The sequence below is a fragment of the Natrix helvetica genome, assembly GCF_964273705.1.
Source record: "Natrix helvetica genome assembly, chromosome: 4".
Lineage (NCBI taxonomy): Eukaryota > Metazoa > Chordata > Lepidosauria > Squamata > Natricidae > Natrix > Natrix helvetica.
The window spans coordinates 168,143,769-168,161,095 of NC_138550.1; the positions used below are offsets into that span (position 1 = coordinate 168,143,769).

The 17,327-nt window shown below is 45.6% G+C and overlaps 1 protein-coding gene across 5 annotated transcripts in view; it reads right to left on the minus strand.

The window, feature by feature from the left end:
- TSNARE1 (t-SNARE domain containing 1) overlaps nt 1–17,327 on the minus strand; it is a 291,135-nt gene that overhangs the window by 208,078 nt on the left and 65,730 nt on the right. For all 5 annotated transcript variants that reach the window (XM_081951106.1, XM_081951107.1, XM_081951108.1 and 2 more), the window contains one exon: nt 5,603–5,726. In XM_081951106.1, coding sequence (XP_081807232.1) covers nt 5,603–5,687 — 85 coding nt within the window. In that variant the 5' untranslated portion in view covers nt 5,688–5,726. The remainder of the gene's footprint in view (nt 1–5,602; nt 5,727–17,327) is intronic.

A 17,327-nucleotide genomic window follows, 5' to 3' on the forward strand; every position in this document is an offset into this window, starting at 1 on the left:
GATAGGGATAGGAATGGAATAGAAAAAATGGAATGGAATAGGAATAAAATGGAATAGGAATAGGAATGGAATGGAACAGGAATAGGGATAGGGATAGGAATGGAATGGAATAGAAAAAATGGAATGGAATCGAATGGAATGGAAATAGGGATAGGAATGGAATGGAATAGAAAAAATGGAATGGAATAGGAATGGAATGGAACGGGAATAGGAATAGGGATAGGAATGGAATGGAATAGAAAAAATGGAATGGAATCGAATGCAATGGGAATAGGGATAGGGATGGAATGGAATAGAATGGGAATAGGGATAGGAATGGAATAGAAAAAATGGAATGGAATAGGAATAGGGATAGGAATAGAATAGAATAGAATAGAGTAGGAAAAAATGGAATGGAATGGAATAGAATAGAATAGAATAGAGAATGGAATGGAATGGAATGTAGAGTACAAATAAGCAATCAGGAAACAATCAATATCAGTATAAATTGTAAGGAGACAAGCAACAAAGTTACAGTCATGCAGTCTAAGAACTACTGGTTTGGGCAAACCGGTCCGAACTGGCTGAATACCACCTCTGGAGGGGACCCCAAGAGCAATAGCACTTTTATACCGCTTCATAGTTCTTTTACAGCCCTCTCTAAGCAGTTTACAGAGTCAGCCTCTTGCCCCCAACAATCTGGCTCCTCATTTTACCCACCTCGGAAGGAAGGAAGGCTGAGCCAACCTTAAGCCTGGTGAGATTCGAACTGCCAAATTGCAGGCAGCCGGCAGTCAGCAGAAGGAGCCTGCAGTACTGCACTCTAACCACTGCGCCACCGAGAGTCATGGTGTTCATAGAAATGTGTCCTTTCCCTGAATTGCACATAGAACAAAACTGAGGTTCTAAAATAACAGATTAACAGTTGGAAGGGACCTTAAAGGTCTTTTAGTCCAACCCTCTACTCAAGCAGGAGATCCCATATCATTTCAGACAAATAGCTGTCCAGTCTCTTCTTGAAAACCTCCAATGATGGAGCTCCCACAGCTTCTGAAGGCAAGGCGTTCCACTGGTTAATTGTTCTCACTGTCAGGAAGTTTCTCTTAATTCTAGATTGGATCTTTCCTTGTTAAGCTTTCACCCATTGCTTCTTGTCCTGCCTTCTGGTGCTTTGGAGAATAGGTTGATCCCCCTCTTCTTTGTGGCAGCCCCCTATGCCATACCTGTGCATTTCACTTTTCTTGCCTAAATGCAGGACCTTATTTTTTCACCACTGAATTTCATTTTGTTTTGATAGCACCCAATGTTCAAATCTGGCTCCACAGGTTAATTGTTTTAACTGTCATGAAATTTCTCCTCAGTTCTAAGTTCCTTCTCTCCTTGATTAGTTTCTACCCATTGCTTCTTCTTCTACCCTCAGGTGCTTTGGAGAATAGCTTGACTCCCTCTTCTTTCTGGCAGCCCCTGAGATATTGGAAGACTGCTATCATGTCTCCCCTAGTCCTTCTTTCTCTTAAGCTAGACATACCCAGTTCCTGCAACCGTTCTTCATATGTTTTAGCCTCCAGTCCCCTAATCATCTGTTCTTCTTATCTGCACTCTTTCTAGAGTCTCCACATCTTTTCTACATCATGGAAACCAAAACTGAATGCAAATATTCCAAGTGTGGCCTTACCAAGGCATTATAAAGTGGTATTAACACTTCACGTGATCTTGATTCTGTCTGTATGGTCTTGCTGGACTCGAACGAGACTCCTCTCTCTTTTTCTCTCTGCCTGGAAGGTCCGGCTCACAGAGCAACAGATGGCCTTCTCCGTTTAGGATTAGATTTGCTAAAAATCCAGGAGATCTTTGCCTAGGGCTCCCAGGTGGCCTCCTCCACTCAGCTCCATCGATGGGGAAGCATCTCCTCCGCTTGCCAAGCAGACAAGATGCTCTGTGGAGGGTTGGCTGCCTACCCCCGGCCCCATCTGTTCAAGTAGCTTGGAGCCCATCCACCAGACACGTGGCCTCCTGCCAAGGGTGGCTGTGCCAGATAAACAGAGGGCTTCAGTGGACGTTGTCTGGCTGCTTTCTGAAGCTGATTCTTTGCTCTGCGAGGAAGAAGGTCTCACTTTCCAATAAAGAAGTTGGTTTGTGGCTCAGAGTTGAAATGAAGGGTCCCTGGTGCTCTGGGTTGTTGGGGACTTTCATGACCCAAAACTTGGTAGCATCATTGATGCTAGAATAGAGTGGGGTTTGCAGAGAGGAGGAGGAGGAGGAAGGGGAAGGAAGAAGGGGGGAAGGGGAAGAAGAAAGAAGGAAGGAGAGGAGGAGGAAACAATCAATTAAAAGCAAATCAAGAGGAGGAGGAGAAGCAGAAGAAGGAGAAAGAAGAGGAGGAGGAGGAGGAGGAGGAGGAGGAGGAGGAGGAGAGGAGGAGGAGGAAACAATCAATTAAAAGCAAATCAAGAGAAGGAAGAGGAAGAAGAGAAGGAGGAAAAGGAGGAGAGGAGGAGGAGGAGGAAACAATAAAACAGCAAAACAGTAGAAGGAGAAGAAAAGAGGAGGAGGAGGAGGAGGAGGAGCAGGAGAGGAAGAGGAGGAAACAATCAATTAAAAGCAAATCAGGAGGAGGAGAAATTGGAGGAGAAGAGGAGGAGGAGGAGGAAACAATCAATTAAAATCAAATCTGGAGAAGGAAAAAGAGGAGAAGGGGAGGAGGAGAAGGAGAACTGCGGGGTCCTTAGTGCTCTCTAAGCTTGGCTATTTTCTTTACTCAAAGTGTAAAGTCTTTACTCATGCACTTTACATTTCATGACTCAAAGTAAGGCAAATGATGATGAAGTTAACTAGTTTGGGTGACGCAAAGACTTTGGAAACAAGCTCCGAGAACACCAAGCCCCCTTCAGGCCTTTCTATTTCTGTTCCCTCCCTCCCCCACCCCACCATAGATGGGGGAGGCCGACTGAGGACCAGCTGAGCCAAGGTGATTCATTTTGATTTGTGCTGGACACAGATCCAGCTTCCAGGGGAAGAGAAACCAGGTTACAAGGATGATGGTTGGAATGAGACTTGCCGCTCGCTGGGCCAAGCTGTTTTCTTGCTACTCCGGCTTATGACATTTAGATTCGGTGTTCAGTCTTAATCAAATTTCTGGTCTCCAGCTGGATACTTGTGGTATCTATCCAAGCCCACTTACGACTGGATTTCTAAAAAAATCAGTTTCCTTCATCAACCTATTTCAATCCGCTACTGGTAGAAGAACCGAGCCAGGTATAAGCACGGCTGACACATTTGCTAATTTGTAAGGATGTATTTTATTTTTATTGATTTGCTAGCTGATAACCTGACGTTGCCCAGGTATTTATTTATAGGGGTGAAATGTCCAGACCATGCCATTACCATGGCAACTCCGCTGTGCTGTACAGTAGAAGCCCTTTTACGCAGTACAGTAGAAGCCATTTTAATGCAGAACAGGCTGTATCTTAACAGAACACACACCCCGAGGCGTGTTAGGGGTGTCTTATCCCCATATTTTTTTCCCAGAGAATAAGTCATCTGTGTACCAAGTTTGGTTGAAATTGCTCAAGGTGTTCCAGAGTTATGCTCGAACACACACACACCAGATGGATCCTTGTGGGATCTATCCAAGCCCACTTACGACTGGATTTCTAGAAAAATCAGTTTCCTTCATCAACCTATTTCAATCTGCTACTGGTAGAAGAACCGAGCCAGGTATAAGCACGGCTGACACCTTTGCTAATTTGTAAGAATGTGTTTTATTTTTATTGATTTACTAACTGATAACCTGGAGTTGCCCGGGTATTTATTTATAGGGGGGAAATGTCCAGACCAAATATAAGTTCTAATGTTGGATTTTCCCCCTTACCAAAAGGAGCCCCCTTGAAGAGTACTGTGAAGCCGTTACCATGGCAATTCCACAGCGCTGTACAGCAGAAGCCCTTTTACGGTAGTACAGTAGAAGCCATTTGAAGGCACAAAAGGCTGCATCTTAGCAGAACACCCCCCCCCCGAGGGGTGTTAGGGGTGTTTTAACCCCACAGTATTTGTCACCAGAAGTAAGTCATCTGTGTACCAAGTTTGGTTGAAATTGCTCAAGGTGTTCCAGAGTTATGCTGGAACAAACAAACACACACACGCACACACACACACCAAGGGGTTATCTGGCTTATGAAGTTTAGATTCGGTGCTCAATCTTAATCAACTTCTGGCCTCCAGCTGGATACTTGCGGGGTCTATCCAAGGCCATTTAAAAACTGGATTTCTAGGAAAATCCGTTTCCTTCGTCTACATTCTTCAATCCGTTACTGGTAGAAGAACTGAATCAGGTATAAGCACGGCTGACACATTTGCTAATCTGTAAGGAGGTGTTTTATTTTTATTGATTTATTAGTTGCAGGTAGTCCTCGACTTATGACCATAACTGAGCCCAATGTTTCCGTTGCTAAGCAAGACAGTTGTTAAGTGAGTTTTGCCCAATGCATTTTCATATGTGCCGATTCGTGTACATTTAAAGTGACAGTAAAGTCATTCTAAGTCAACGCTCACGGCGGGGCAACTCTCTACGGCCAACTCACCGTAGTCAACCCGCCATGGCCAATTTGCCACGGCGAACTCACCGCGTGACAAACGTTGCATCAATATCTAAGAAATGGTGGCACGGAATCATTAAGGAAAGGACGCAAAAGGAGGGACGGAATGAAATGTGAATGATAAAAATTGAAATAATTGTTTACTTATTTTAAAGAATTAAGGAGAATTGTTTTGAACTTTCTTAAGGCAGCGGGAGGTATAAAGCTCTCCCAAAGGAGGGGAGGGGGCAACCCATGATCCTCTGGGCAATGACGTTGACCCTCTGGAGCGCTGTCCTATCTGCCACTCTGCAATTGGCAAACCAGACACGGGTGCCGTGAGTTAAAATACTCTCTACGGTGCAGAGGTTGAAGATTGCCAGCAGTTTTTCATTCAGTTGTTGTTTCCTAAGAAGTCTCATGTAGTATAATCTCTGCTGGGTCCTTTTGACCAGTGCTGCAGTGGGAGTTGCCCCAGGTTGTGTCCTCTTTTATGATAACACTCAGAAACTTAAAACTGGCCACTTGCTCCACTCGGTCTCCATTGATAAGCAATGGCTGGATGTCTGATATATTTCTTCTATAGTCCACTATAAGCTCCCTGGTCTTATTGGTGTTAAGGACCATTACCCATTAAAACAATGACTTATTCAAAGAAATAATGTTTCTTTAAATAGCTAGAATAACATTTGCCCAATGTTGGAAACCAAGTAATATTCCCCCAGTTGAATTAGTGATTCAGAAAATTCCAGATTGTGCAGAAATGGACACGTTAACATTAAGATTAAAGGACAAAGAGTCTGAATACTATGAAATTTGGGATAATTGGTATAAATGGTTGCATAACAGGAATAAAGTTAATTTAGCTGAGAAACAATAGAGAGATGTATAGAACTGTAGATGAATGTATATAAATATAGAAGAGATATGAGATTGATATATACAGGTATGATGACACACAAATGTTAATGATAGTAAGATGTTATAGAGGGGAAAATACAATAAAAAAGTTTGCTCAGGAAAGAAAAGAAATTCAGGTAGGAACTTACCTAAAGGTTGATATCCTTGCCTTGCTGGTCCTCCAAAGGCATTTCGGCTACCAAACCCACCACCATCAATGGATCCATAAGACATCTTCTTTGGACACTTCTGGAGGTAGACTTCGTTTCAAAACTATAACAAACAAGGGAAAAAAAGTGAAATGGTCAGAGATAGGCTCAGAAAACAGAGAGGAATGGAAAAGAACTGGAAAAAGGTGTTTATGGGATCTTCTCATCCCATAATAGGGATAGAATCAAGATTACGTGAAGGGTTAATACCACTTTACAATGCCTTGGTAAGGCCACACTTGGAATACTGCATTCAGTTCTGGTCGCCACGATGTAAAAAAGAAGTGGAGACTCTAGAAGGAGTGCAGAGAAGAGCAACAAAGAGGATTAGGGGACTGGAGACTAAAACATACCAAGAACGGTTGCAGGAACTAGGTATGTCTAGCTTAAGAGAAAGAAGGACTAGGGGAGACATGATAGCAGTGTTCCAATATCTCAGGGGTTGCCACAAAGAAGAGGGAGTCAAGCTATTCTCCAAAGCACCCGAGGGTAGAACAAGAAGCAATGGGTGGAAACTAATTAAGGAGGGAAGCAACTTAGAACTGAGGAGAAACTTCCTGACAGTTAGAACAATTAATCAGTGGAACAGAAGTTGCCTCCAGAAGTTGTGAATTCCCCAACACTGGAAGTCTTTAAGAAGATGTTGGATAGCCATTTGTCTGAAACGGTATAGGGTTTCCTGCCTAGGCAGGGGGTTGGACTAGAAGGCCTCCAAGGTCCCTTCCAACTCTGCTATTGTATTGTAAAATGAGAAAGCCGGTGATTGACAAATTCAATAAATATTGCCATATTAGTTTGGAATAGGAAAACTCACCACAGCCAACTGGCCCCAGCCAACTCGCCGCAGGAAAAATTCATCACAAGACACAATTCAACAAACGGAAAAGTTGAATTAATTTCAAGGGAACCCGGGCCAGTCATAATAAAATAAAGACAATCAATCAATCCAGAAATTCAAGAGTTACAATCATTTGGACTCAAACATGATCACCAATAATAAAAGTAACTGAATGGAACAATTAATATGGGATTTCAATTGTCCTGTAGGGTGGCTAAGACTGAGCTTGTCAATCAAATGGTCGGCAGTTCGGTGGTTCGAATCCCTAGCGCCGCATAACGGAGTGACCGTGACTTGTCCCAGCTTCTGCCAACCTAGCAGTTCAAAAGCACGTGAAAAATGCAAGTAGGAAAATAGGAACCATCTTTGATGGGAAGGTAACAGCGTTCCATGCACCTTCGGCGTTTAGTCATGCCGGCCACATGACCACGGAGGCGTCTTTGGACAGGCGTGGCTCTTCATCTTTGAACCGGAGATGAGCACCGCCCCCTAGAGTCGGGAAAGACTAGCATATATGTGCGAGGGGAACCATTACCTAAATTGTCCTGTAGTGAGGTGCCCCACAGTGAGTTGTCCTACCTAGAGCAATCTTAGTAGCCCATATCTTGTACTTCTGTGCTCCATTACACCAAGTGGCTACCACTGTCTGTGACTGGAAAGTACACGGGATTGGGCCATTTCAGTATTTGGAAGATACACCTTGTTTTAGTTTCCTTAAGGAAAATAAGGAAATGTTTCACATATAAACAAAAAGCAAAGGCTAAGCCCCTCTTATCCGCTTAATCAAGTTTTCAAGAAGTTCATACAACCACTCAATTTTTTTAGCTGATGACATCTGATATATTACAGGAGAGAACCTAAGAATATAAGCAGTGTCCTGCTGGATTAGACCTCTGGCCCATCTCATCCAACACTGGCCAACCAACTGCCCAAGGAAGCACACAAGACCCCAAGTAGATGGCCTTCAAAAAACAGGAAGGAAAGAAGGCAGGCAGGCAGGCAGGCAGGCAGGCAGGCAGGAAAGAAGGAAGGAAGGAAGGAAGGAAGGAAGGAAGGAAGGAAGGAAGGAAGGAAGGAAGGAAGGAAGGAAGGAAGGAAGGAATAGCAATAGGAGTTCAACTTCTATAGTGCTTTTACAGCCCTCTCTAAGTGGTTTAGAGAGTCAGCATCTTGCTCCCAATAATATGGGTCTTTATTTTACCAATCTTGGAAGAATGAAAGGCTGAGTCAACCTTGAGTTGGTCAGGTCAAACTGCTGGCAATGGGCAGAGAAGGGATAGAGGGAAAGAGGGAAGGAGGAAGGAAGTATTGGATAGGTGGAGGGAGGGAGGGAGGGAGGGAGGGAGGGAGTATTGGATGGATGGATGGATGGATGGATGGAGAAAGGTTAAACTTGAATGAAAGGAGGAAGACAGATAGACAGACTGACTGACTGAAGGAAGATAAGACTTCAAGGATTGGGTGTGTCTAGTCTAGTGAAAAGGTCAGAGGTGACAAGATAGGAGTATTCCAATATTTGAGAAGAGAGAGTCAATGTATTCTCCAAAACACTTGAAGGCAGGATGAGAAGTAATGGATGGAAACTAATCAAGGAGAGAACCAACCTAGAACTAAGGAGAAATTTCTTAACAGTGAGAACAATTAGCCAGTGGAACAACTTGCTCCATTCCAGAAGTTGTGAGTGCTCCAACAATGGAAGTTTTTAAGAAGAGATTGGATAACCATTTGTCTGAAATAGTATGGGATGTTAGATACTAGCTTCAGTTATAGTGGTTTCCACCAAGGTCCTCTGTTCCGGTGGGAACAGAGTTTTAATCTCATTGGTCGAAGGGTCTGACAGCTCCCTATAAAAAGGCTGCTGTCAGACTGAACCTTCGCTGGATTGTTCTTACTTGTTGTGTTATAATAAACAGCTGTTGTTACCTTTAGCCTGTGTGTGCCTGTCCATTACCCTATCCAATACGGGATCTCCTACCTAAGCAGGGGGTTGGACTAGAAGACCTCCAAGGTCCCTTCCATCTCTGTGATTCTGCTACTCTGTCCTTCTCCTCTGCAGTGAGTTATGGGGCTGGGAATCACCTCTGCACAGGACTTGGAAGCCTTTTAAAAAAAGACCCTTCATTTTTAAGGAAGCCAACATTTGCTCTAACACTTTCCTTCCCTTTTCTTCTCCATCTTCTCCTGGCAGGTAGGAATAACAGGGTCTCATCTGGGAGGAAGACCTTCTACTATGGCCTGTGAAAACATCTGGCTGAAGTGAAAATTGCTTTTGGGAGCCGAGGCAGGAGAGACGAGCAAAAATATCCCCTTGACCTTTGCCACAGGCAACAAAGACAATAAATCCCGTATTTTCTCCAGAAGAAAAGATGTTCTTTTTCTGTCTCTTTTGTATCAGTGTTAAAAGCAGAGGAAAATGGAAAAGGGCAAAAATCATCCATTCGGCTTTCCTGGAAATGTATCGCTCGGATTTTATTACTGATTTATGAAAGCGATTTTTTTCCTGATTTACTTATTCAGTTCTTCAATACCAAACTTTTGCTAGAGCAATTCTTCAACACAGCTCATTTGTCTGGAGCCCGCACTGCATGTCAGACATTAATACAATCAAATGAGACAAGAAGTATTTCACGAGAAGAGTCCTCCACTCCTTACACCACCAGGCTTAAAATGTTGGGCTTAGACAACTTAGAACTTCGCCGTCTCTGGTCTGACCTAAGTGTAGTACATAAAATTATCTGCTGCCATGTCCTACTGAATACTTTAGATTCAGCCACAACAACTCACAAGCTCACAATAGATCCAAACTTAAGGTAAACCACCCCAAACTCAATTGCAGGAAATATGACTTCAGCAACAGAGTGGTCAATGGCTGGAATGCACTACCTGACTCTGTGGTTTTTTTCCCCAAACCCCCAAAACTTTAACCTTGATTGTCTACTTCAACCTCACCCCAATTCTAAGAGGTCTGTAAGGGGGCGTGCATAAGCGCATCAGAGTGCCTACCATCCTTGTCCTATTATTTCCTTGTATTCGTATCCATTTCATGTATTCATAATCACGTCTATACTTATATATGTCATCTAATGCATGCTTGACGAAATAAAATAAACATAAACAAATAAAGTTTTGATTATTTTTTTTTACCCCTCTCAAAAATCCCAAAGAATGATCCCTTCCATCCTTCCGATAATCCCCCAAAATGCCGCTTCCCCCAATCCAAATGTATCCGGGTAATCCTTGGAAACGCTTGCAGAGAAAATGTAAAATGAAAAGAAGGGAGAGAAATCAGCCCACCGTGATGTCGAACAAGCTGATGCGTAAAAGAGAGGGGAAAGAAAGGAAACCTGTTTCTCTCTTATTGATGTATTTAAAAGTACTGCAAAATGGGAGTGCTTTAATCAGAGCTGCCTCAAGGCAGATTACTGGAGATATTTAGATAGGCCTGTCTATATTCTCATTATTGCCTTTATTTGATCTTGCCCGTTAACAATTTGGTTCCTGAAGCTTTAAAAGCAAATCCTAGCTTGATGTTTTAATCGATGTAAATAGCTCTCCGGTCTATGGAGAAAGAGACGGTGCATAATTTGCATTTTTTTTAAAATTAATTAATTAATGCAAGTGGTCCTCGACTTCCGACTGCAACTTTTTTTTTGTCTTTTAATGACCCTGTAATCCCTTGCGTCGGGGTGGAGTCGGGGCAAATGAATGGAGCTGTGTTTACTGGCCAGATGCCATTCCTATCGCCAATACGGAGTTTTGTTCAGCAGATATATATATATTCTTAATGTGCCCAGAGAGAGAAATATCTGCCTCTACTTAGGATCAAACTCACAGCCTCCTGACCACCGCACCACTCTTATGACTTATGACTGCAACTGAGCCCCAAAATTTCTGTTGCTAAGTGAGACATTTGTTCAGAGAGTTTTGCCCCGTTGGGCGAACTTTCTTGCCACGGCTGTTAAGTGAATCCCTGCAGTTGTTAAGTTAGGAATGCGGTTGTAAAGTGAACCCAGCTTCCCAGTTGTACGTGACTCCGGGATCCGGTGACTGTGGTAACTGTGAGTTGGTTGCCAAGCGTCTGAATATTGATCACGTGACTGTGGGGATGCTGCAAAGTTTGTTAAGTGTAAAAAATGGTCATAAGTCTTTTTTCCCCCTTGCAGATGTTGCATTACCCAACATGGTAACATCATCAGTGCTAGAAGGGAGGAGCAGGAGGAGGAGGAGGAAGAGGAGGACTGTAAGGTCTTTGTTGCTCTCTAAGCATAATTGTTTTCTTGCAGACATTTCATGACCCAATTAGGTAACATCGTCAGTGCTAGAAGGGAGTGAGGTTTGTGGAAAGGAGAGAGAGGATGAGGAGAAATAGGAGAACGAGGAGGAGGAGGAGGAGGAGGAGGAGGAGGAGGAGGAGGAAGAAGAAGAAGAAGAAGAAGAAGAAGAAGAAGAAGAAGAAGAAGAAGAAGAAGAAGAAAAAGAAGAAGAAGAAGAACAACAACAACAACAATAACAACAACAACAACAACAACATTTCATGACCCAACTATGGAACATCATCAGTGCTAGAAGGGATTGAAGTTTGTGGAAAGGAGAGAGGAGGAGGAGAAGTAGGAGAACGAGGAGGAGGAGGAGGAAGAAGAAGAGGAGGAGGAGGAGAGGAGGAGGAAGCAGTAGGAATAGATGGAGGTGAAGCAGGAGGAGGAGGAGGAGGAGGAGGAGGAGGAGGAGGAGGAGGAGGAGGAGGAGGAGGAAGGAGAAGGAGAAGGAGGAGGAGGAGGAGGAGGAGGAGGAGAAGAAGAAGAAGAAGAAGAAGAAGAAGAAGAAGAAGAAGAAGAAGAAGAAGAAGAAGAAGAAGAAGAAGAAGAAGAAGAAGAACAACAACAACAACAACAACAACAACAACAACAACATTTCATGACCCAACTATGGAACATCATCAGTGCTAGAAGGGATTGAAGTTTGTGGAAAGGAGAGAGGATGAGGAGAAGTAGGAGAACGAGAAGGAGGAGGAGGAGGAAGACGAAGAGGAGGAGGAGGAGAGGAGGAGGAAGCAGTAGGAATAGATGGAGGTGAAGCAGGAGGAAGAGGAAGAGGAGGAGGAGGAGGAGGAGGAGGAGGAAGGAGAAGGAGAAGGAGAAGGAGAAGGAGAAGGAGAAGAAGAAGAAGAAGAAGAAGAAGAAGAAGAAGAAGAAGAAGAAGAAGAAGAAGAAGAAGAAGAAGAAGAAGAAGAAAAGCAACATTTCATGACCCAACTAGGGAACATCATCAGTGGTAAAAGAGAGTGGAGTTTGCCCTCTATTTATATTAGTGACTTCCGCTGTCAGAGTTGATGGGATTGGTCTTGGTCGTTCCTTGATTAGGTGATTGCTAACACTGATGAGGTTCCTTAGTTGGGTACTGAAACGTCTGCAAGAAAACCACCCACAGATGCAATCCTGAGCCACAGGCACGAGCCCATTTAAGGACGTACCTTGTGGCATTGAGAGTGGCCAAACGCCAATATTGTGCCACTCTCATTGCATCCGCAGAGAACCGCCCTGCCGCCCTGTTTCGGGTGTCCCGCTCCCTCTTGTTTCAGAGGCCGCGGGAGGCCCCTCTACAGGGCAGAGCAGAGGAATTTGGGAAATATCTGCAGGATAAAATCGCTCAAATTCGGAAGGATTGGGTCCCTGTTAGTGGTCCAATGGAGACGTCCGTGGCGAGTCTTGAGGAATCGACCTGGGAGGAGTTTGACTTGGTTGCCATCGAGGATTTGGACAGAATGCGTGGACGACTGCGACCCACCACATGTTTATTGGACCCGTGCCCCTCCTGGCTTGTACTGGCATCCTGGGAGGTTACACGAGACTGGCTCCTGGACCTAGTGAACGCCTCGCTGAGCGAGGGGTCTCTCCCGGCCGCCTTGAAAGAGGCGGTGGTGAGACCCTTGCTCAAGAAGCCTTCCCTGGATCCTTTGGAGCTGGCCAATTATCGCCCTGTCTCCAACCTTCCCTTTTTGGTGAAGGTTGTAGAGAGTGTGGTGGCCTACCAGTTTCCACGGCATCTGGAGGAAAATGATTATCTAGACCCGCGCCAGTCCGGCTTCCGCCCCGGTCACAGCACGGAGACGGCCTTGGTCGCGTTGGTGGATGATCTCTGGAGGGCCAGAGATAGAGGTTGTTCCTCTATCCTGGTCCTATTAGACCTCTCGGCGGCTTTTGATACCATCGACCATGGTATCCTGCTGCGCCGGCTGGAGGGGTTGGGGGTCCGGGGCACCGTTTTGCGGTGGTTCGGCTCCTACCTTTCTGGCCGGACGCAGCGTGTGTTGGCAGGGGAGGAGAGGTCGACCCTACGCCCCCTTACTTGTGGGGTGCCACAGGGGTCGGTCCTCTCGCCACTCCTGTTCAACACATATATGAAGCCGCTGGGTGAGATCATCCGTCGTTTCGGGGTGGGATACCATCTGTACGCTGATGATACTCAGCTGTACTTTTCCACCCCGAACCACCCCAACGAGGCCATCGAAGTGATGTCCCAGTGTGTGGAAGCCGTACGGATCTGGATGGATGACAACCGACTCAAACTCAACCCCTCCAAGACGGAGTGGCTATGGGTACCGGCTCCCCGGTTCAGCCAATTAATTCCATCATTGGCCATCGGGGGCATTCAACTTGCCCCCGTGGAGCGGGCGCGCAATTTGGGCGTCCTCCTGGATGCCCGGCTGTCCATGGATGACCATGTGACAGCCGTGGCAAGGGGGGCGTTCCACCAGGTTCGCCTGGTGCGCCAATTGCGCCCCCTACTGGACCGGGACGCCTTACGCACAGTCACTCATGCGCTGGTGACGTCTCGCTTGGACTACTGTAACGCTCTCTACATGGGGCTTCCCTTGAAATGCACCCGGAGGCTACAGTTGGTCCAGAACGCAGCCGCGCGGGTAATTATGGGGAGTACTAGGTACTCCCATGTGACACCACTCCTGCGCGAGCTGCACTGGCTTCCTGTGGTCTATCGGGTGCGTTTCAAGGTTTTGATAACAATCTTTAAAGCGCTCCATGGCTTAGGACCTAGTTACTTGCGGGATCGTATTCTGCCCCATACATCCCTGCGACCAATCCGCTCGCACAGAGAGGGCCTCCTCCAGGTGCCGTCCACCAGACAGTGTCGAGGGGCGGCGCCTAGGAGTAGAGCCTTCTCTGTGGCGGGCCCAGCCCTGTGGAATGACCTCCCCCCGGATATTAGGAATACCTCTGACCTCCGCTCCTTTCGTGTAAAGCTCAAGACCCACCTTTTTCAAGTTGCTGGCCTGGCTCAACTTTGATCCAACTATATCGCTCCTGACGGGTTTTTTATTTGGGGTATTTTAATTGCATTCAATTTATTTAGGGGTTTTTAAACATTGTGTTTTTACTTGTTTTTATCTATCAGTTCACCTCCTCCTTGTATATGTCGTATATATGTCTTGGTATATGTTTTGTTATATGTATGTCGATATATTTATTTCCTATGTTTTGTTGTACGCCGCCCCGAGTCCTTCGGGAGAGGGTGCGGCTAAGAAATAAATATTTATTATTATTATTATTATTATTATTATTATTATTATTATTATTATTATTATTATTATTATTATTATTATTATTATTATTATTATTATTATCTTCTCTTCCATCCACCCTCCCTCTTCCCACATTTGATTCCCACAGGTTTATTCCTACAAAGGAGTAACCCAGTTTTGAACCAGCATTATCTTAACGCAGCCGATAGGAGGTCGTGGAGTGTCGGGGGAAAAACACAGTGCCAAGGAAAACTGGCTTCTTCTCCTGGCGCTCTTCATTGTGTTCATAAATCTCCACGCCCCTTCTGATCATAGTTCTCGTGTTCTCCTGGGGTCCATGCTTCAATAACCACAATTTGGGGGGGGGTTGTTTTTTCCGTGGGGATTTTGAAAAATGTAACCCCTGCAGATAACGAGGATTGAGTGGGTCTGCTTTCCCAGCTAAGTACCCCCAATAGTCACGCAGAGATGTAATCAATTGTGGTTATGGTTATGATTATGATTATGATTAATGCGCAATACCTAAAGGAAAATGAAAAAATGCATACAGAAGCCGTCGGAATTGCTATTAAAATATGTACATCCTGACCTATGAATACTAAAAAGGCGGGTGGTCCTCGATTTACGACCACAATTGAGTCCACCGTATTTGTTCTTAAGCAAAGCATTTGTTAAGGGAGTTTGGACCTTTCTCTCCAGAGGGGTTAAGTGAATCCGACTTACTCGTTGACTTTGCTGGTCGGAAGGTCGCAAAAGGGGATCATGTGACACACACACACACCGGGACTCTGTAACCGTCATAAATATGAGTCAGTGGCCAAGCATCTGAATTTTGATCACGTGACCCGGGGACATTGCAACTGTTATAAATATGAACCAGTTGCCAAGGAGAAGGAGGAGGACGAGGAAGAGGAGGTGGTGGAGAAGGAAGTAGTAGGAGAAGGAGGTGGAGGTGAAGGGAAGCAGGAGGAGGAGGAGAAAGAAGGAAAAGGAGGAGAGGAGGAGGAGGGAGAGGAGGTGGAGGAGGAAGGAGGAGGAGATTAAGAGAAGGAGGAGGAGAGGGGAGGAGGAAGAGGACGTGGAAGAGAAGGAAGTAGGAGAAGGAGGTGAAGAGAAACAGGAGGAGGAGGAGAAGAGAGAAGGGAAAGGAGTAGAGGAGGAGGAAGAGGAGGTGGAGGAGGAAGTAAGTGGAGGAGGAGGTGAAGAGAAGGAGGGGGAAAGGGGGAGGAGGAAGAGGATCTGGAAGAGAAGGAAGTAGTAGGAGAAGGAGGTGAAGAGAAACAGGAGGAGGAGAAGAGAGAAGGAAAAGGAGGAGAGGAGGAGGAGGAAGAGGAGGTGGAGGTGGAGGAGGAAGTAGTAGGAGGAGGAGGTGAAGAGGAGGAGAGGGAGAGGGAGAGGAGATAAGAATGAGGAAGAGAAAGTGGAGGAGTAGGAAGTAGGAGGAGGAAAGGAGAACAGGAGGAGAGAAGGAGGAGGAACAGGAGAAGGAAGAGGAGAAAAGGAGGAAGAAGAAGAGAGGAAGAGGAGGAGAGAAGGAGGAGGAAGAAGAGGAGGAAGAGAAGAAAAGGAGGAATAAGAGGAGGAGGAGCAGTAAGTAGGAGGTGGAGAAGAAGAAAGTAGAAGGAGATTGAGGTGAAGAGAAGCGGGAGAAGAAGATGAGGAGGAGGAAGAAGACAAAGAGGAAAAGAAGGAGGAAGAGGAGTGGAAGAGAAGGAAGTAGAAGGAGGAGAAGGTGGAGGTGAAGAGAAGCAGGTGGAGGAGGAGGAGGAGGAGGAGAGGAGGAGGAAGAGGTAGTAGTAGGAAGAGATGGAGGTGAAGAGAAGCAGGAGGAGGAGAGGAGGAGGAGGAAGAAGAAGAGGAGGAGGAGGAGGAGGAGGAGGAGGAGGAGAAAAAGGAGGAGGAGAGGAGGAGAAGGGAGAAGGGAGAAGGGAGAAGAAGAAGAAGAAGAAGAAGAAGAAGAAGAAGAAGAAGAAGAAGAAGAAGAAGAAGAAGAAGAAGAAGAAGAAGAAGAAGAAGAAGAAGAAGAAGAAGAAGAAGAAGAAGAAGAAGACAGCCCCAAACCAATTGTGCGGTCACTGTCCCTGCCTTCAGCCGTACCTAGTGAAGGTCAGGAGTCACCTGGGCTATGTAGATGGAAAACGTCCTTTGCAAAGCTCTGGCTTTCAACTAAGAGACCTCTTTCCCCTCCACCTTCTTTTAATCCGGCCGCCTTCTCCCAGCCTTGCAAGGAAAGTGCCTGAGGGGTTTTCACCTGCCCTCTGTGTGTGTGTGTGTGTCTGTGTGTGTGTGTGTGTGTCACAATTCCCTGGAGTGGAGGAACTAACTGCCCGGGAAGATCCGTCTGAAACGTTTCCGCCCTGAGCCCAGATCCTCACGTGGCAAATCTGAAATCGGCCCCAACTGGGCAGAGAAGAGATTTGACTCCGAGGTCCTGAGGGAAGCATCTTTCCCCTCAGATACTTTCACCACCTGGCTGGAACGGAAAGAAAGAGGGGCTTTTCATCCCACACCCCCACCCTCCCCCCAAAAACATGATTCTGAGAAGAAGTGGTATTCAGCCGGTTCGTACTGCTTTGCCTGAACCAGGGGTGAAATACTACCAGTTTGCACCGGTTTGCGTGAACCAGTAGGGACGATTGTCAACCGATAGTAAAAAAAAAAAAAAAACACCTTCCGAGGGTCCTGCAGCTCAGTTGTGAACCATGCAATTAGAATACAATACAATAGCAGAGTTGGAAGGGACCTTGGAGGTCTTCTAGTCCAACCCCCTGCCTAGGCAGGAAACCCTATACCGTTTCAGACAAATGGCTATCCAACATCTTCTTAAAGACTTCCAGTGTTGGGGCATTCACAACTTCTGGAGGCAACTTCTGTTCCACTGATTAATTGTTCTCACTGTCAGGAAGTTTCTCCTCAGTTCTAAGTTGCTTCTCTCCTTGATTAGTTTCCACCCATTGCTTCTTGTCCTGCCCTCAGGTGCCTTGGAGAATAGTTTGACTCCCTCTTCTTTGTGGCAACCCCTGAGATATTGGAAGACTGCTATCATGTCTCCCCTAGTCCTTCTTTCTCTTAAGCTAAACATACCCAGTTCCTGCAACCATTCTTCATATGTTTTAGTCTCCAGTCCCCTCATCATCTTTGTTGCTCTTCTCTGCACTGGTTAATTCCACTGGTTAATTGTTCTAAATGTCAGGAAATTCCTTCTTAGTTCTAGGTTGCTTCTCTCCTTGATTAGTTTCCACCCATTGCTTCTTGTTCTACCCTCAGGTGCTTTGGAGAATAGTTTGACT